Source organism: Lissotriton helveticus, chromosome 12 (assembly GCF_964261635.1).
Source record: "Lissotriton helveticus chromosome 12, aLisHel1.1, whole genome shotgun sequence".
Lineage (NCBI taxonomy): Eukaryota > Metazoa > Chordata > Amphibia > Caudata > Salamandridae > Lissotriton > Lissotriton helveticus.
The window spans coordinates 246,651,668-246,672,632 of NC_136073.1; the positions used below are offsets into that span (position 1 = coordinate 246,651,668).

Here is a 20,965-nt window from a genome sequence, read left to right on the forward strand (position 1 = left end):
GTACAGAGATCTGGGCCTAAATCCATTGTTTTTTTGCACTCCACACCACCCCAGGTCAGACATGGCCATATGCAAATCAGCTTTGACCCTGTGCCTCATGGGAACAGTCCAGCCCGAACTGCCAAGCCATGTCTTTCCTGGACCAGAATCAAGCATCCAAGGACCGGTTTCTGGCTATCAGCCGTCATCAGCCTGAATAGCTTGACTCCAGTGGTGTGGAGAACATGGGACTCACGTCAAACGATGGATTTAGGCCCAGATCTCTGTACTGGGGTGAATGTATAACATTGTTCTGCATTCTGTCCATCACCTGTTGTTTTTGCTTTGGTCACCCCGAGCGGGACGGGTATGCTCAGACATGAGTCCCGTGCTCTCCATGCCACTGGAATCCAGCTATCCAGGCTGATGAGTGCTGAAAGCCCGAAACCGGTCCTTGGATGCTTGTTTCCAGTCCAGGGAGGACCTGGCTTGGCAGTTCGGGCTGGACTGTTCCCATGGGGCACAGGGTCAAGGCTGATTTGCATATAGTTGGGTTCAAACTGGAAAGGCATAGTGAGCAAAAAAACGATGGATTTAGGCCCAGATCTCTGTACTGGGGTGAATGTATGACATTGTTCTGCATTCTGTCCATCACCTGTTGTTTTTGCTTTTGTATTACTAAACCCAACACTGTCATCAGTGTTGGTTTATTAATATGAGATGTTTGATACCAAACATAACTATTTTCAGTGAAGCCATCCTGTAACTGGGGAACTGTCCAGCACATGCTTTTAAAATGACTTGCCTGATCACTTGTACTGGCAGTAATGGAACTGACCAGAATAGGGACGTATCTGCTCATGCAGTTATGCCCTCGCATGTAGTATATTGCACCTTGCCTTAGGGCGGTAAGGCCTTCTGTAAGGGTGACTTACTCATGCTGTTTGCAATGTTGGCAGGCAGGGCACACAGGCTGCGTGCCATGTTGTGTTTTCACTTTTCTCTGCACCAAGACACACAGCCTGCAGTGGCAGTTTGCATGAGCTTGGTGAGGGATCCCTCAAGGTGGCACAATTTGTGCTGCAGCCCTTGGGGACCCTCTTTAGTACCTCAGGCGCTAGATAATATGGGTACCACTTACTAGGCAAAACTAAAGGGGATGATGGGCGGAGTGTTGAACATTGCAAGCACTCACCCCCCCAGTCAACTGATCTGGGTTTAACCCATCATCATTCTTTAGCTCGCTCCACCACCCCAGTTCAGATATGGCCATATGCAAATCAGTCTGACCCTGTGATACCATTACTAGGGACTTACAGAGGGTACTAAAGGTATCGCCAATTGAGGGAAACCACTGCACAGTTTTGGGAAAGCGATCTGGCACTGGGGATCTGGTTAGCAGGTACCCAGTGCACTTCTAGTTGAAATCACATCAAGGTCCAGACAAAAGGGACACTTTCCTACACCAACAAGCACTGCTTTTATGTGGTATTGATGTCAAGGGACGCTACCCCCTTAAATACTGTGGTCCTGCCCATCCAGCAGTTCCGTATTAGATTGCATTCCCTTAAAACATGGTGTTACCCTCAAAACATCTTGGGCACATAGGGGATCCCTCTCCAATATCCTATGAAGTCTTGCCGAAGTAAAATAAGTGTGGTGCAGAAAATAGAAATGCAATAGTTTAAATCTACTACTGCTAGCTATTGTATGTTACTTGGTCACAGGATGACTTTGTTCATTATCCCATAGAGGTTCTTGCAAGTCTTCCTCCCACTGGTGCTCCTGCCTTTCAAGGGGAATTTCAAACAGTCCACCTTATGCGCCTTACATAAAATTGATGCCAATTTATGCCTTTTTCCTGTCTCCAACAACACTACAAGACACGGGTGAGGTGGCAGGAAATTCTGTTCATATGTCATTGACAGTATTAGCTTAGCAAATTGCAGAAATTGCTCCAGTTGAATTCCAAATGCATCACCGGCATCCCTAAAAGTGATAGATGTGATAGCAGGGTATATGTCATCCAATGTGCAACCCCACGTCTTTCCATTGCACCACCAATATGCTGAGAGTGTTCTGTGGAATGGCTGTAGCAAGCAGACCTGCAGTGACCTAGAAAATGGGGCACATTTCAGCACTCTTTTGCCCCCCCCCCCCATTTCCATTTCAATGCTGCGTTGTATGGGAGATATCTGCAGGCTTTGTCCCTATGCTCACCCAGTTATCCTTTTCTTTACACAACTGAGCTGTGCGCTAATGTAATATAGTTCCACGTCTGGTAGCCCTAAACCGCCCTCCAGCCTGTCCCTTTTTGAGTGACCTAGTTGGATTCTGTTTCTCCTATCCTAGATAGGAAATCTGTTACAACATTTTTCTTTCCTGAAGCATACTTGATTTTGTAATTGAACTATTGTAACCAATACTCCCAAATAGCAATTCTAGGAGTGGCCTTAGCAGCCCCTTTAGCACTAAGTATATCAACCAGGGTTTTATGGTCCATGTGGAGGACAAATAGTACACCACAAACGTATGAATGGAAAGACTGCGTTCCCCACCATAAGGCTAAAGCAGCCTTCTCTACTGTCGAGTATATGTGTTCTGCACCCCCTAAGTGCCCTTGAATCAAATGTCACCACATCTTCTTTACCATTGCTTCTCTTTTGCAAAGAACTGTACACAAACCGAAGTGCAGTAGTAATGGTTTCATCTCTTGTGTCATACAATTTCAAGGGTTTAGCTGAAACAATGTCCTGACGTGTACCATCCTCTTACTCTTCATTCCATGCATACACTATCCCCTTTTCAACAAATTTGGCAAGGGATTGGTGGTGTTGGCAAAGTGCCATACAAACTTCGAATATAATTCAGCTGGACCCAAAAATGATGTCAACTGATCTTTGTTTGGTGGGCAGCGGGGGCCTCTTTGACTGCCCTATCCAGTTTAACTTTGGGCTCAACTCCGCTTTCAGATATATGATGACCAAGATAATCAACACTTTTCTCCTCAACCCGACACTTGTCATGTCTCAGTGTCATAAATCTTTCCTGAAGAATTTGCAAATCTTTGTCCAATCATGTACTATGTTGCTCAGCACTGTTTCTAAAAATCAATATACAGTTTTGAAAATACCTCACACTTTCACACTCTTTAAACATCTTTCATGAGCCTCTGAATTGCTGAAGAGGCTGACGCCATGCCAAATGGCATAAGCTTGAAAAAAAAAAGGCCCTTCATTAGTCACGAAAGACGTAAGGTGTCTCGACTCTTGATTCAAAACCTCTTGATGGTACGCAGCTGACATATCAAGTGTGATAAATACTGAGGCACCTTCCAAAGTACTCAACATTTCGTTAATATTTGGAAGTGGTTCTCTGTCCAACCAAATGTTCTGGTTCAAGTCATGCCCTCTTAATAGATTTTATACTTGCTTGCCACAGACCACACATCATGTTTTTTGTTCATTAAATACTAAAAGCTTCTAATGAACACTCAATTGAAATTCTCTTCTCCCCCATAAGCAAATATTTTAATGCTCGACTCCACCAGTTTTTGTGCCATGAACTTTTTGAACACGTCAGGACCAATTAACATTAAGGGTGATACTGAATCATCCATTAAACGTACGGCTACACCATTAATCGGATCATTACAATTACGGGGGTTTCCTTCTAACCTGTGAGATCAACGGAACTTCCTTATCATTACCTCCTTCATTAACATAAACCATAAACTCATTTGGTTAGCTCGGATTTGTTCTAATCCTCATTGCTACCTAATGCAAACACAAAATCATTATCATCCTCACTCGTGTTTGCTGTATCACATTCATCCACTATGCTACACTGGGTGTGTGGTGGAGTCGGTGTTGAGCGTGTCCCAAAGATCTGGCATGTAGAACGTAGTTATCTATAGGTGGAAAATTGCTTGTGACGGAGTCCATTTTCTTTGGTGAGTTGTTCGAAGGTAAGAAGGCGCCCATTGGAGAAGAAATCCCCAGTGGTAACCAGCAACTGCACCCGCCAGCTTCATAGCTTCCGGGACAAGTAAAACCGGGAAAGCGGGGGAGGCCCACCATAGGGAGTGCTGGAGCGTATGCAGGAGTGCTGTGTGTGAAACAATGCCGTTGAACCATTCAAGTGTTGGCTACCTTCACCCGCAGGGGCCACAGGGATGGGGCAGCGCTATCTTGCTGATAAGAGCCTGGGGAAATTCTTTTTCAAAAGTGCACCTGTAATTTTATGTCGACTAGGGCAGTCGAAGGTGGCACTTTTACAAATCTGGGGGTTATGATAGAGCCAGATCCCAAGGTAGCGGATCGTGGCCCCACACCAACAAAGTGGATAATCGCCAAGGTGGATCTCTTGCGATGTCAGGCTAGGGCAGAGTGGATAGACAGATGACTTTGCTCAGTTTACCCAGAGCCCCGCAGCTCTAGCAAAGTCAGAGAATGCATTGTGCAGAGGTTGCCCTCTCCATTCTGTAGACATAAGAGTAAATCGTCAGCATAGAGGGACACCATGTGTCATCCAGGGGGATACCCCGGGCCTGACCTTCCCTCCATAGTCTAACAGAGAGGGATTCCATGGCCATTGTGAAACGTAAGGGGGACAGTGGGCACCCCTGCCTCATTCCGCAGCCCACATGGAAGGGAGATGAGATAAGATGACCCAAGCCTATCAGGAGGTGGGATTGGTGTCGAGCAGCTTTGTGTAGGTGAGCAAGTGTTCGCCTATTCCTGTTCGAGTGAGGACCAGGAAGAGGGAGTCCCATGTTAGCGAATCATACGCCTTTTCAAGATTCAGTATAAGGTGGGCTGCTTGTGGGAACTGCAACTGTGCCTAGTCCTATATATGACACAGGTGCCTGAAGTTTTGTGAGGTACTACACCCCAGGATGAAGCCATTCTGATCTGGATGGATGAGTTCTGGAAGATCCTGGGCATACCTACTAGAAAAGATTTTCGCTAAGATCTTGTAATCCACTCCGAGGAAAGCAATAGGTCAGTATGATGACAGTTGAGCATGGTCCCTGTTAGGCTTGAGAATGGAGACCAAGAGGGATTTCCTGAGTGACTGAGGAAGTTCACCAGGATGAAAGAGTGCTTCATTGAACATCTGCGCCAGAAGAGGCACCAGGCTACTAGAAAAGGCGTTATAATATTCTCCTGGCAACCCGTCCAGGCCTGGTGTTTTATTTCTAGCGAGCTCCTGGATTGCCTGCTTTACACTTGTTGCCGTGATCATGGCGTCTAAGGAGTGTCTGCTTAGCATCAGGAAAGCATGGGAGAGGAAGGCCCAACAAAAAAAGGTGTTTGCCTCGTCTGTGGATGTGCTGCGGGGTGCCTGATACACGGGTGAGTAATATCCAAGCAATGTCTGAAGTATTTCGCCCTTTTTACAGTGTGGTGCGTGAGGGTGCTACAATTTCCAATATAGGACTCATGAGATTATTTTGTCTTATCAGCCAAGCGAGAAGATGCCCAGATTTGTTACTTTCGCTGTGTACTTTGGCAGTATGCGCAGTGAAGTTGAAACGCCGCTAAACGTTCTAAGATGGCCGCATATTGTGTCTTTGCTTCAGAGAGCTTGGGGCCTTTTGCGGGACTATTTGCCAACCGGGACAGGAGCCTCTCCATCTCTGCAATCTCCCTTTTTAGTGTCTGGCAAACTCCCACTTTCTCCTGTGGGCAAGCACCCCTTGTGACCACCTTAAAGGCATCCCATTTCAGTGACCTAGTGGAGGCGGCACTGTGGTTTTCAGAGAAATATTGCCGGATGTGTCTTCTGTGTGTTGTGGAAGACAGGGTATTCTAGGCAATCCTGTGGGAGCTGCCATGTTGGTGTTGTGGGATGGTGGGCGTCTCATTGCATGTCCATGATGTGTGCATCGTGATCGTAAATGATATGTCCGAGATAATCGGTGTGACACACTCTGGGAAGCAAGGAAGGGGAGCAAGAAAACGATCAAGGTGCACATAGAGGTTGTGGGGTGTGGAATGGAATGAGTAGTCTGGTGCTAGGGTGTGTGGCTCTCCATATGTCTGATAGCGCCCAATGATGGACCCAACCCTTAAAACGTTCTGATTGCGTGGAGGGAAGCACAGTAATGTAGGGTGGCATCTCTCCAAGTAAGGGTTAAGTACACAACTGTAGCCCCCACCCAGCACTTTTGGCATTTGTGCCTTATGGGCTAGCACACCAGAGAGTGAATTCCAGAAGGCCCCCTGATCTGTATTAGGAGAATGGGTGAACAGTCCTGGTGGCCCTTAAGTTGCACATATCTCCCCTCCTTGCTATTACTGTGTCTAGTACCTGCAGGATACTCCAGACCATGCCTCCTCGTGCGTATGCAGAGTAGGTAGTGTCGTTTATGATACCCCTCCATCGCCTGTGCAGCCGCTGCTATTCCCCAACGGTGATTTGCATTTCCTGAAGGAATATTATGTGTGTTGGCGCTTGGTATAAGAGTAGATGTAATACCCCTTCCTCACTCGCACGTTTAGGGTGAGCAATCTGATGTTCGAGATGGGAGCCAAAGTAAGTGTGAGGGGGAATGTGCGACTCGCACAGTGCACACCTTCCCAGAGCCACCCCCGCTCCCTGGGGCTGTGTCACAGAAACCTTGTGAAGTGTGGCTCTCCTGCCTGCCTGGGTGGGTTGTATGTGGCAAGGGTGTGGGATAGTATTAACAATTGAAGAAGGCAACATTTAGGGCTTACCATCAATGGCAGTACGTCCAAACAGTACATAATTGGCAACCTTATAGTATTGTGGAGGTTGTGATTTAACTATAGGCAGTGAGGTCAAGAGGGATATGTGCCCTTTTTAACAATGTCTGAGATGCTCCAGCCCCGGCGATGGCTGCATGAGGCATGAAAGCATGAAATCAACGCAGTACTTAAATGTAGGTTAACGGGCCCTAAGGGCTGGATACCTCATCAGAGCTAAAGTTGTGTGGACCCATCTCATCGTCCATGACTCCAGCGCCAGTCGCCGCCTGAAGGGCTCGTCTGCGAACTTCAATGATTTGTTCCAGAGCAAAAGAATTCAGCGGAGTGGGTTGGGGGGAGGCCTCTCTAGTGGTTTGTTCTGTCAATTCTGTCGTGGTCTGATGCCCACGGGTTGCCCAGTGTCTCCCGCAGGAGAGGTATGGTGGTATTGGTACACCAAGTCCCAAGCATCCTTGGGAGTTTGTGAAAAAGATGGAGTCACCGTTCGTCATGATTTTGAGGAGGGCTGGGAACAACAAGGAATATTGAACCTCCAACTGTCGGTGCCACTGTTTGACTTCCACGGAGGAGGAACGCTGCCGCTGGACAGCTTGGGTGTAGTTCAAAAATATTATGAGCTTGTCCTCGACCTTCTAGTTTCCAGCCTTTCTGCCAGTCCTCAAGATGGTGTTGCGGTCCTTAAAGTGCAACAACTTAGCCAAAATGGGGTGAGGGTGCGCAACCGAGAGAGGATGGTGCGCCCCCTCCATCAATCTTGGACTAGCGATCCTGAAAAGGCCCCCCATGGGGCACCCAGATCCATACACCTCTCATGTAGGAGAAATAAATTGCTGAGAAAAACTGTCCTCGCCACAAACTGAACAGAGTAGAGCGATAAAAATATGCTCTTTCTTTTTACGAAGCTGTTATGGCTACAAACATCCATGTGAGCAATGTCACTGTTGTACCCATCTTTGATGTTGTAGCCTCAGTGTGCACTGCGTGCATAAAGATCCTAAGTCGACTCATATTTGTATTAAGGTCTACAGTTTCATGCAGGACTAGGTAAAGATGCGTGCTGTATAAAAAATACCCACCCCCCCACCTCCGATTAAACACACTGGTAAACAAACGCCTCATGGCTCCCCATTGTCTCTTATCAGCTTTGTCAAACTTGACCTGCTTAATCACCCTTTAAGAGAATACAAAATACCTAGACTGTTTACTGCGTTGTGTTGGCCAGTTTGGTGAGAGGTGTGGTTCCAGGAGATCCACCTGTCCCAGGTTTGTGTTTCCAACAGCCGAACAGCATATTAAACAGCACCTTTGGTAGATCAATGAGTGGCTGACGTACCAGGGTCCAGCGTGTCAATGGATTCTACTCTTTTTCATCCCTCATCATGTTTCTTGACCAATCTTTATGCATCACTTCTAGAAGCTGGGTCTACAGTCTCTTTAGCAGCCGAAGAGAACTAGAACATGATTTGAATGGTAATATTTTAGATACACAGTGAAATGACATGTGAACAGTGTAAAGTTGTGGCTAATAATACAAAGTACGTCCCTTTGCGGAAGTTATCCTACTCCTGTGATTGCTAGAAATTGTCATGCTTGGATTTTTTCGGTAATCCATAGATGTAAAACCCACAATGTCAAGGTGATGATTTATGCTGCCCTTGTTGTTTTTTCAACCAACTAAGATATGTGGCAATATAACCTGAATAGCTGGGATCCAGATGAACATGGACAGTAAAGTGTCCATATTTGGTCTATTCCCAAAACACCACTGCATCTTTTGTTGGACTGTTAGCATTATTGGTTAAGCATCATATTGTACTAAAGATGATTCTCAGTTCCCCACAAGCTGTGCTTCTTGGATGAAATATTTAGCACTCTGAGCATGACGCGATATATTCGGGCCTTGTACAACCAGGTCAATACCCAACGCTATTTGGGATAATTACTGGGCCTACCTAGCATAGCTTGTTATAATCAGATTCCTGAAAGAGTGAGATTTGATTTAATTTGGAACATTCCCAGTCGTGTTAAAGTCTCTGTTAGTATGATCTTCCATTATGATTGACTCCTTTTGCTGTCGTATCTTGGCATTTAGGGAATGCATATAGCTATTCGTTATTAGCTTTTATTTGTAAGTGAAATGGTATGGTTTAATAAACGTTCTTTTTAAACTTGCACTTATCTTTTTGTAACATTATTTTTATTTTCAGACATAAGGAACAAATTTTAGATTGGCCACCCCTGAATTTTTTCTTTTTGTTTGTGAGGACGAGGGCCTTTCAGTCTTCAGACCCATTATAAATAGAAGTCTGGGCTTTCTAGTCCCGTTTCATTTTTTTTCTTTTCTTTTTTTCCTTTACCATTATCTCTAGTAAGATTAAAGAAAATGTATCCGTTTTCAGAGTTTGAATTTGTCTGTGTCTCGAAAGTCATAGCACATTTGCATGCGTTTATTTTTTAGTGTTAGCATAATTTTCCTCTAAACTGCAGGTTGGAATGACATTGGTTTCGTTATTGTATGTCACCACAGCTGGAAAACCAAATTTCATATTCTTTCCCGTCTTCTTTAGGGACTTTGGAATGCAACCACAGTTGAAAACAGGGGAAGAACAATGCACGGGTAAGAATTCGAATAACAGGCAATTTAGGTTTAACTGTTTTTACTAGTTTTCAGAACTACACATTAAAGAAGTAAACAGAGTCAACACCCCAACAGATCCCTTCACCCCAACCACCTTTACCCCAGCAACCTCCGGTACCCTAATCTAAAATTAATGCATCTCAAAGTCCTATTCATAGTACGCTTGTCCTACACATTTTGAGGATAGCATAATCCTTTTCATATCCAGTCTGGCTCATAGTCTTAACAAATCAGTCCTGCATGTTTGGTATCTCCTGCTTGGCTCACCGCACCAAGATTGCATGGGTAGCTAGAGTTAGTGTCGTTTCTAATTGCTTACATCTAATTGATTTGTAAGATCTGCTGCCTTTGATCTGGAGGCCTAGAAGTACTGTTCCCGATTCTCTGGGTTTTTGCATTTGAAGGTACTTCCTACTTTACAATACTCTTCCCATTATCTATTTAATTTGGGGCACTGACAGAGTAAATGCATCAGTGTGTCCGTAGCCCCACAACCTTTAAGGGAAGTTTAAATTTGTCCCAGCCTGCTATTTTCTCAGGGGTTTTATACCAGTATGCCAGGAGTTTGTATTGAGTTTCCCTCATCTTTATCCGATAAGCTGAGATATGCACACTTATACGATCTTTATCTTTCTTTATGTGAAAGGGGTGTCCCTATTTCTACATTCCAGCGTCTTTGTCCTGAGTTTTTCTTTCTGGTGTTGTGTTGGGGATGTGTGTAAAGAAATGTGATATTCTACTCCTCTCTTGTCTTACATCTTTCAGTGATTTCATGAAGGTAATTAATGTGCACAAGGACCCATCAACGAACCACCTCGGTCTCAGATCTGGCCATCACCACCTCACACAATCACCCTCCACCCTGCCTCTACCAGGGCCATGTTCACACATAAGTTGCCACCCCTTAGGGCTGCTATCAGTTAGTCTTTTGGCGCACTTGCACAATATGGTGACGCCTTCCAGCTTGTTCACACCACTGTGTCCTATTTGTCAATGTTTGCTTGATGTGTGACGAGGTTTGCTGCCCTCTTTCATTCATTGGTTTCATGGAATAGCTGACTTCGATTGTGCTCTCCTGGGGTGTGGGGTGTGACACTGGCTATGCCTTCATACAATAAAGTTTAATGAGTGCATTTGATTAAAAAGCAATGTGCTTCTGTGAAAACGTAGCTTTCAAAATAAGGTACACCTCACCACTTTGCTGAAATGTGGAGGTCTTTTGTTTTCCTAAAGAAATTAAAATACTTTGAGAACCAATCTGTATTTTAACCCAAGTGGTGCTATCATCTTCTATTAGACAAGGTGATCTCTAGACAGTACGAGAGGGAGTCTTCTAGAATTTATTTTACCACAGAATCACTTTTGTACTGGAGTCGGCTCCCTCAGATGGTAACTTTATTACTATACTAGCAGCCCGTCCCGACGTTGTCCGGGTATGAATTGCTGCCGGCCAGTAGTATATTGTTTTGTAGGATTTCGTTTTGATAGCATTTCTTATCTGTGACAGGCCTGTGAAACGCTCCGATTCACAGTGCACTGCTGATGCACTTAAGAGTGCGCATTCAGCAGTGTGTGAACTCGAGTTTCCCTACTTTATTTTTCCTTGCAATATTATATAGCGCAAACTCGACAACCTGGCATGAGCACAATTTACATTACAGAAGAACACATTCATTTGTGGTAGGCACGGGGAGACAAAGAGATTTGCCTGGAATCACAGGATGTTGAGCTGATGCCGAGATTCAAACGTAGCTCCCCAGCTCTAAAGTTCGCAATTCTAGAACTTGTGGCGGGAGGTGTCTAAAAGTGTATGTCGGTGCTGACCATCAATGAGAGAGACCTGTGCATTTTTCAAATGGGTGGTGAAAAAATATGAGTATGTTGCTGGAGATGTGGGCCGCCGTGCCACCAATTTACTTACTGGGGGAGGGTAAACACCCATTATTCCGCAACTTTCTTTCCGCATACCATCAGTCCGCATACTTTCATTACGAAAGTATCATGACTCCGCAATGCCATTATAACGCATGGCATTACATTTTATATGCTTTTACCACGCATACATTTACAACGAAATGCGTTGTAAATGCATGAATGGTAAAAGCATGTTTTTTTTATGTTTGGATAAGGTAAGTATGGGTATAGGGCTGTGGTTCCCAAAGTGTGCGCCGCGGTGCCCCTGGCTTCTCATCACGGCGCACAGGGGCGCCGCCGCCCCAGATGTGGCTCCTTTGTGCTGAACGTGATCCCAGCCATCGCCCTCTGCATTTAAATGGCTCAATTAAGAGCTCGGTGAGGTTACGGCGGGCGAGATGGCTAAAACTGTAGCTGCCTAAAGGAAGAGATAGATAAGGCGCCGGCCGGGTTAGGAAGGTATGTGTTTTGGGGTGGGGCAAATGGGGAGATGCACAATTATATTTGGTGTTTCTTTTCTAGACAGTTGTTATATTGCATGGAGCACTGGCGTTTTCTAATTAATGGAGAAATAATCGTGGCTGAGACAGACTCCTCGACTCTCCCTGTCTCATTTCTGGAGCATGGGAGGGCGGTTGGTTGGTTGGGGAGTGTCACATTAATTTGAGAGAAGTGAAAGTAAGCAGAGCGGGCAGGTGCTGCTAGCGGAAGCCAATTTAAATGTGCGTAAAACAATGTTCCGCAAAAAAACTCGAGAGCACGTCTCTCCTTTTTACGCACACGTGACGTTTTCCACAAAAAAATTGAGATGAGTGCGTCATATCGAAGCTAAGAATCTAAACTTCGATGTTGAGTTAATAAGCACCATGTGTGTCTTATTTACAAGCCCATTGTTTACAAGCCCCTTGCGCCGCCGGTGCGTCACTTTGTGGCGGTGGTTCCCAAAGTGTGCGCCGCTGCACCCCGGTATGCCGGTAAAAAAATGGTGGGGAGCCACGGCCAACTGCCAAGTAGGTCAAGGGAGCCACGTGTCAAAAAAGTTTGGGAACCACTGGTATAGGGGTATATGATTTGGGGTACTCGGGTATATGTTCTGGGGTGTTTGGGTATTTTGAGGGTTCAGATATAGTTTTGGGTTACGGGCTACAGGGGTAGTTTTAGGGTTTAGGGATAGGTATGGGGTTTGGGCTACAGGGGTATTTTTTAGGGTTCAGGGCTAGGTTTGGGTTATGGGGTATAAGGGTATTTTTAGGGTTCAGGGGTAGGTTTGGGTTTTGGGGTACAGGGATATTCTAAGGGTTCAGGGCTAGGTTTGGGTTTTGGGGTACAGTGGTATTTTTAGGGTTCAGGGCTAGGTTTGGGGTACAGGGGTATTTTAGGGTTCAGGGCTAGGTTTGGGTTTTGGGGTATTAGGGTTCAGGGGTAGGTTTGGGTTTTGGGGTACAGGGGTATTTTAAAGGTTCAGGGCTAGGTTTGGGGGTACAGGGGTATTTTAGGGTTCAGGGGTGGTTTTGGAATACAGTGGTATTTTTAGGGTTCAGGGCTAAGTTTAGGTTTTGGGGTACAGGGGTATTTTTAGGGTTCAGGGGTAGGTTTGGGTTTTGAGGTACAGGGGTATTGATAGGGTTCAGGGCTAGGTTTGGGTTTTGGGGTACAGGGTATATTTATAGGGTTAAGATGGGTTAGTGTTTAAGGGTGTTGGGGTATTTTAAGGAGTAAGGGTGGGTTATGATTATGGGGTGCAGGGGTATTTAAAGGGAGAAGGGTGGGATTAGCACACAATATGAGACATGGCATGAAGGGCGGCACGTACCACACGCCCCCAGTGTTTGTCACGCCCCCAGCACACTCCCACAGCACAACGCAGACATGCCCACAAGGGACTACTTTGCTGGCACAGTTCTTTTACCTTTTAAATGTATATGGAGGGCGTCTGCATAGCCTATGTCCTTCTACTGCAACTGCCCTTTCCAACGCTGTATTGGGTGTTGATTGGTGCTGTGGTTCCTGAGATTATCCGCCTCAAAGGTTTGGGCTCTCTCTTAATTATATTAGTATAGATATTTTCTGGGGAGGTTCTTTAAACCTCAACATATGGTCAAATAGTTTTGTGCATCGTTAAAAAAGTATAGGTCTCTGTGCGCATGGCAAATTTGTCATTCAGTCCAGCTATACTGAGAACCTATGAAATTGACCAGTCATGGTTCTGGTCCTAGAGTGCAGGCTACCTCGCCAAATATTCTTGCTTATTTTCATTAGAGTTTGACTGATACGCACTGGGATTTTGGTGGCAAGCCCAGGCCTAACTTGTTCAGTTCAAATCTGTATAGCTCTTTACTAGCGAAGGGTTTGGAGCGAATGTTAGAGATATTGCACCTGCCATGGGGCATTTCAGACCATTCCCCAGTCTGGTTAAATATGCATCCCATACCCTGACCAGACGACGCATATTTCCCGTCTACCCAGGGTTCCTGAAAATCCCTAAGATATGGAAGGGCCTACTAACAACCATGAAACAATACTTCACGTAAAATGAACACTCAGTCACATCCCGACGACATTGTGGGAAGCATATTAGACAGTGCTGAGGGGCCAAACAATCTTGTTAATCACATCACATAACAAGCATTTACAATGCAATGGTTTCGCCTTTGGAAAAGTTAGAGCTATTGGCATTGTAAATGTTAAAATTTGTATTTATGATTTGGTTTTGAATACAGATAAATAAATGTCATTTGCATTTACATTGTCATTAGCTTAATCTTTCGCAAATGTGAGACCTATTGTACCCTACGGACGAGCTCAGCAGACAGCAATTACTACCACACACACACACCCAGAGCGACACACACACACACACACACACCCAGAGCCACACACACACACACAAAATCCATTAAAATCCATCTCCATTTGCATTTTGGGACTTGTAGTTTCATGCTGTTGGAGCCAAAACGCGGAAAATTGAAGGTGGTATTTATGGAAACAGAGGGTCACTTTTAAGACTGTAAAAGTCTGATTAAAATAACGTTTCGGGCAAACTGCAGTCTTTAGGACACAAACCCCTTCATATAGTCTGGACAGGGACTGTGGAGGCCGAGGGGGAGGCGCAGACTGTTATAGGTCACAACTGAGGAGGGTGCAGCTGGGGTCGGGAGGGGAGAGCGCTGCGCCTCAGTGCCTTGAACCTTCACTGTGAAACGAGCGGCAATGGCGTCACCAGCTCCAACAACAGCAGAGCGGTTCTCAGTAGCTCTGTGGGGCTTCTTGGCGCTGGCTGCAATATATTGGGGCCCAAGACACTTTCATAAACAGAACAATCACCAACATGAACCCCCACGTAGTGAAAGCACAAAAGACAGCTGTTTTCTAGAAATAAGTACTTTTGGGGCTTCAGATGTGAGAAGAACGCAAAAACTGTTTTAATATCAGTAAACAGAAAAAGACAAAGGGTGTGCTGAAATGTGATCTGACATCATGGAAAAGGTGTCAAAGTAGAAATGAAACATGGCTGTCAGACCGTGGCTTGGAATTTTGAGGCACTTGCCCGTTAGCAATCACTCTCGGCGGGTGGCTGCGGGTTTTTAACTGAAGCTCACATTGTGCAGATTGTAACAGATGGCCAAGGCCGTCCCACCTCACACACCAGAGAACAGCGTCCTCGCATATGCAGAGGGTTTTTACAACAGTCAGTGTGCCAAGAGTACAGGAGATATACAAGGTTCTTTTTCTGTGCTACAGAGAACGATCGCTGCTTGCTATGCCAATGCTTATTACACAGGCTGCCTAATGCCCCCCAAGTCACGTGTAGCAGTTTCAGCCGTTATGGTCTTTCTTACAATCCATCTCCATTTGCATTTTGGGACTTGTAGTTTCATGCAGTTGGAGTCAAAACGCAGAAAATTGAAGGTGGTATTTATGGAAACAGAGGGTCACTTTTAAGACTGTAAAAGTCGGATTAAAACAACATTTCGTGCACACTGCAGTCTTTAGGACACAAACCCCCTTCATATAGTCTGGACAGGTATTGTGGAGACCGAAGGGGAGGCGCAGACTGTTATATGTCACAAGTATGAGGAGGGCGCAGCTGGGGTCTAGAGGGTAGCGCGCTGCAACGGAGTGCCTTGAACCTTCACTGTGAAACGGAAGGCGATGGCGTCTCCAGCTCCAATAACAGTAGAGCGGTTCTCAGTAGCTCTGTGGGGCTTCTTGGCGCTGACTGCAGTATACGGGGGCCCAAGACACTTTAATAAACAGAACAATCACCAACATGAACCCACACGTAGTGAAAGCACAAAAGGCAGCTGTTTTCTAGCAATAAGTACTGATGGTGCGGCGCTCAAATACACGGAGAGCGGGAGGGGGGCGGGAAACAGACAGGGGTAAGAAGGCACAGACACGGACAGCGAAAATACACGGAGAGCGGGAGGGGGGCGGGAAACAGACAGGGGGAGACACAGACAGCGAAAATACACGGAGAGCGGGAGGGGGGTGGGAAACAGACAGGGGGAGACACAGACAGCGAAAATACACGGAGAGCGGAAGGGGGGCGGGAAACAGACAGGGGCGGGAAACAGACAGGGGGAAGAAGGCACGGAGGGAAACAAAATACACGGAGAGCGGGAGGGGGGCGGGAAACGGACAGGGGGAAGAAGGCACGGAGGGAAACAAACACGGGCTTACCTTCACTGCAAGGAGAGAAAATGGCGGACACAAGCTTCCGGATTTTAAGGATTTGTGGGCGTGGAGGGGGGCGGGAGAGGACACGAACGGCGGGAGGGGGGCGGGAGAGGACAGGGGGGGCGGGAGAGGACACGGACGGCGGGAGGGAGGCGGGAAACGTGCACAGGACAGCGAGGGGGGGGCGGGGGCGGGGAGGCACACGGAGGGGGGCGGGAATGGACAGCGCATCTGAAATCACTTTCAGTGAAAGGGGAGGGAACGGGAAAAAACGAAACTCCGCCCAGGGAAAAAATCTCGGGAACGCCCCCGAATCTGGTCCGGCCTTGACGGACAGATCCGGCACCCAATGGCTATCCTCCATTTATGGAGCTAGCCAATGAGAGCCGGGGGACGTTCCCGAAGTGCTTATTGTCGACATAGGATTTCACCTGCGCTGAAGAGCTGCGCAGAGCGCAGCCTTCGGCAGGCGAAACCCAAAAAGAAAAAAAACCAAAGAAGGGACCTAAAACGCATAGCCCGGAAAAGGGAGGGCGATTATATTCGATTTACCAGAAACATTATTACTATTTAATGTTAGGCAATACATGATAAAAGTGGCCAAAACGTAGTGTCTTAATGACTTATCTAGGCTTCAGCTCTGGAGGTAGACGGGGTTAGCCGCTGCATGCAGTCCTTGGATGAGCACCAGGCATGGAAAATCACCACCTTGTGTGAAGCGCCCACAAAGAGCAGCATGCACCACACGCACAGACGATACACACCCTCAAACACTCTGCAAGGTGCGCAGCAATATCCTAGTGAAACAACACCCTCCAGGGCATAAATACCATACAAAGAACATCTTGACATACAATACCCACGTGAAACAAACACCACCCACCTATAATGCCATAATAAAACATTACACTGAGGTAAAACACATCATAAACACTAAGGTAAGTTATATATTGAGGTTTGATAAAGACCCTGGCTGCGGTTGAAACACGTTACCTGTTGTGAGCTACAATAATCCGTTGAAAAGTGAAACCCCAGTGTGCTGTAGTTTGTTTGGACTGGGAATATACACACACATTCACACACACATACACACACTGACTGAAACAAAAGATAGGGGCTGCTCCACGTCCAAAGGGACAGAGCACCTTAAAAGCCCATCAAGTCAAAAACGTCACCATGAAACTCAATATTTAACTCAAATACTTGAGATCACTGACTCAAGCCTGTCACAATTGTTCAACACAATATTTTGCAGCCAGTGCGAACAAAATTTGGTACCGCAAAAGTGTCACACTGTGAAGAACTTTAATACCACATATGCCAAGATACATTCAGCCTTTTCATAGGTGAAGAGTAACACAGCAATGATCATCTTGCTGTAACCCAATTAATTTTACAGCTTCTTATGGCATTAATTAACATAATTAACAAAGTGCAGCGCAAACAATGAAAATTGTATAAAAAAAATTTAAAATCATGCAAAGGGAGAGACACATAAGACCACCCACATGATTTTTCATCTACTACTAATTAGTTTGAATGACAATTCTAGATACATGATGTTCCCAATAATAATCATCTATTGCATCCCAAAGTTGATCAGATTTAGTCCAAGTTGTATGTCGACGCGTTTCGGTAGATAACTACGAATTTAACCACCTTCTTCAGGGCAGAATGATATCTCCCAAACATATATACATAAAACCAGTTAAAACCTGAACAAAAATAGCCAAAATTACTACAATATTCAAAGATTTATTCAGTAATAAATAATTACTTTCTCCAAAATTAAAAGTCTGCACAAACATAACACAAAAGTGGTACCACAGGTCAAAAGTTCAATAACCATGGGAATTTCTGATCTTCTTCACAGCTGATAGCATTCACACTCCACTGCGCACTACGCAGACAAATTAGATCCATTCATAACCAGTCTATACAACGATTCATACTACACTCCTGCAGATCTTTATCGCTCTCTGTCCCCATTTACATTGAATAGCAACCAGATGCCATTCTGTTATGCTCACCCACCTTGTATTCTTAAGCGGCCCTACTAAGGACACAGCTTAATAGTGGAATCCAGACAGGACATAATACATTTCAATCTTTTAGAATTTAAAATCCCAGAGGTATAGCAAAGGAAACTACTAAAAAAGGAAAGGGAAATTCTAAACATCCAAATTATAACACTATCCCCTTCTCTCTTTTTTTCCTTCTTGTAGTTCTAGTGTTCTGCCTGTTTGTAACCCACACCATACACCCACCCGTGATGGGTGGGTGTATGGAGGTAAATGGGCTGGGCGCACGTGCCCAGGCCTGTTCTAGTACCACACACTATGTGTCAGTGGGGTCCAAGGAGGCTCCCCAGCTGTCGCAGGTCCCATTGTGCAGACCCCAAAAAGAGCATGCCTACGTGCGCTGGCGAAGAACAAAGGCCACTGTGGCTGCTGGACGCATTACACACTTGTTTTTGTTTTGGCGCTAGGCGACCATTCAATTTACAGAGACCTATAGGACTGGCCAAAATAAAAAGAATACTAGTTTTAGAACGGGGTGGGGCTGCATAAGAACGGTAAGCAGACCGACTCCTTAAATTGAAACCATCTACTCAAGCAGGCCCACTCAGGCAGGAAAGTTCCCATTAGCAGGCTCCACACGAGCTGATATTTTTCTAATAATATCTGGACGGTAAAGCGCCGACATGGTGCAAATCGTGACTGATAGCACAGTAGCAATAATGAATGTTTATAAAGCGGCTGGGGCGGGGGTTTGCGTGCCGCTATGCACACCGGGTCCCCTTTTAGAAAGGTAATTCCAGGAATATTTGTATTACACAACAAAGTGCCTTTTGTGCTAGCGCTTGGAACTGAAAGAGCACGGCAGTGCCTGCCGTGCTGCGTTAAAGCTGCAGCTTACACCCGACAAATGTCTGCATTGTGTTAGCCTATCAAAGCAGCTCTGCTCCCGAGTAGAGCGGTGCCGCACAATTGTGACCGGTGCCGCACAGTTAAAACCCACGTCTAGGAATTGCCGTCACTTTCAGTAAGCCCTATAGGGATAGTCAGTGCTGGGTGCACGAGTTATATGGATGGATCTAAAACTCAGACGATTCACACAAGTATCAAAACATGCCCAGCCTGGAGCAGTTTGCTGTTGCGCCTGGGATCAAATCTGGTCAAAGTTGGGGGTCGCAGTCCCACTCATCGCTTTGCAGCACAAATGTACACATTGGTATTCATATACAGGATTCTAACATAGTGAAATAAACTTCTTTCAAATAAGGGCACCTCTGTTTCACTCAGTTGTGTGATCCTCGGCAAACATCTTTGTTCTCGTTCCCCACCCAGTATACTCCTCAGACCAACAGTAAAGGATCTGACAGCGCAAGTACACCCAGTGAAAGAAATATATAGAAACACTGACCTCGAGGACTAGGCCCCGCCCATCGCTTCAATGTAGGCTTCCAGTCCCCCTTAACAAAAGATGCAGACAGCAGTCAGCAAAATATCTGACCTGGAGGCTGGAGCTATTCACGGCGACACATACATAGAAACGCCCAACATAGTGCAAAAAAACATAATCAGCATTCGAAAGTGCTAGGATATACTTATCAGATATACATTACAGAAAGACTAAAAACCTTATCACAAACACGCCTCTCAGTGTCTCTGTTCGCTCTCCTTCCCAGCTCCGCGGAAGAAGACAGGAAGACGAGGCCACCCTGAGCCCCCCACCCGCCATCCAAAGCAGACAAAACGAAAAGCACGCCCGCCTGGCGAGGCCACAAGGATGGCAAACAAAAGCAGCCGTCCACAAACACATGCGAACAGCAGGGGAGAAGAGAGGCACCGGGGCACACGCGTGCCTCTTTTGAGGACCACAGACTATACAAAGACAGAGCACCGGCACGGCACCCTAGCACCACGTGCACCTGCCATCTCGAGCCTTTGCGGGGAGCCAGTCACTCGGCCTGGGGCATTTACCGAAAAGGACATTGGATTAAACCGCACATCACACCTGCCAATCGCACCAAAAGAGGGCAAATAAATCAACCCGCAGGTGGAACGTGTCACAAGGGAGTGGAAGTCAAATTGTACAGAAAACAGACATCACTGCTATCCAACAACAGAACACAAATGCTTAATTAAGATAGCTGACGCGTGGACTCCATCGCCGGGTTGGAATACAACGCCCCGTGCACAAAATTCAGGTATCCTCAACTCACACGCCTTTGGACGACAGTACTGGTAAAAGTAACACTACATGCGTGAGTTCAGACAGAGAATAAGTAAGCGTGATGTGCGCAGCAAACACTGCCCGCACCCTCTCACCATCACTCAACACACCATTAGAGCACAGCAGCGAACATAAACCAGTCGTGCAAAACCGAAACAAACATACGAGCCCTGCCCAAGAGTACACACTGTTCACTCAAAGCTGTGGAGAGGAGGGGACCGAGGCTGACACTCCTATCTATACCAAATGCACTATAATAAACACCCGACACCCCGCGCTACAGACTTCAGTGAGGGGGTCCAGCCGGATAAGCAAAAGGGTTGGCAGAGGACGACCGACCCCAGCCCACACACTCTGAAGGACCAGGCGAGCGCAAACATCCCTAGCACCCCAGGGTCGCACCCTGTTCGGACTGCACGGGAAGGAGAAGCCACCGTTGCACCTTTCGCGGTGGGCAGGACGCTCTACATCCCGGTTTGCTGAAGGGTCCCGCGGATGGCACAGGCCTGCCCGGGCACTGTCCCGTGGGATCTGGTACTCCAGTGACCAGGAGGTACCCACGCGTGTGCCTCTCTGCCCGCCCTGCCCCATACCTGGCAGGGTCTTGTGCGCCGTGTTGCCCATGGCTCGGGTCCATGAGCCACGGCCGACTTCCCCAGCTGCAGCTCCCGCAGTCCCGTTTCTGGAGCCCCAGCACCCCGTAGCTCCCGGCTCGCGCTGCCTCCGCCGGGGCTCGCGCTGGTACTGCCACCGCCTCTCAGAGCAGCAGGGCTGGCGGAGC

General features: G+C 46.5%; 1 protein-coding gene across 5 annotated transcripts in view; it reads left to right on the plus strand.

Annotated features, from left to right (window-relative positions):
* ZNF276 (zinc finger protein 276) overlaps positions 1–20,965 on the plus strand; it is a 300,147-nt gene that overhangs the window by 121,859 nt on the left and 157,323 nt on the right. For all 5 annotated transcript variants that reach the window (XM_078668236.1, XM_078668239.1, XM_078668237.1 and 2 more), the window contains exon 3: positions 9,281–9,330. In XM_078668236.1, the coding sequence (XP_078524362.1) occupies positions 9,281–9,330 (50 nt within the window). The remainder of the gene's footprint in view (positions 1–9,280; positions 9,331–20,965) is intronic.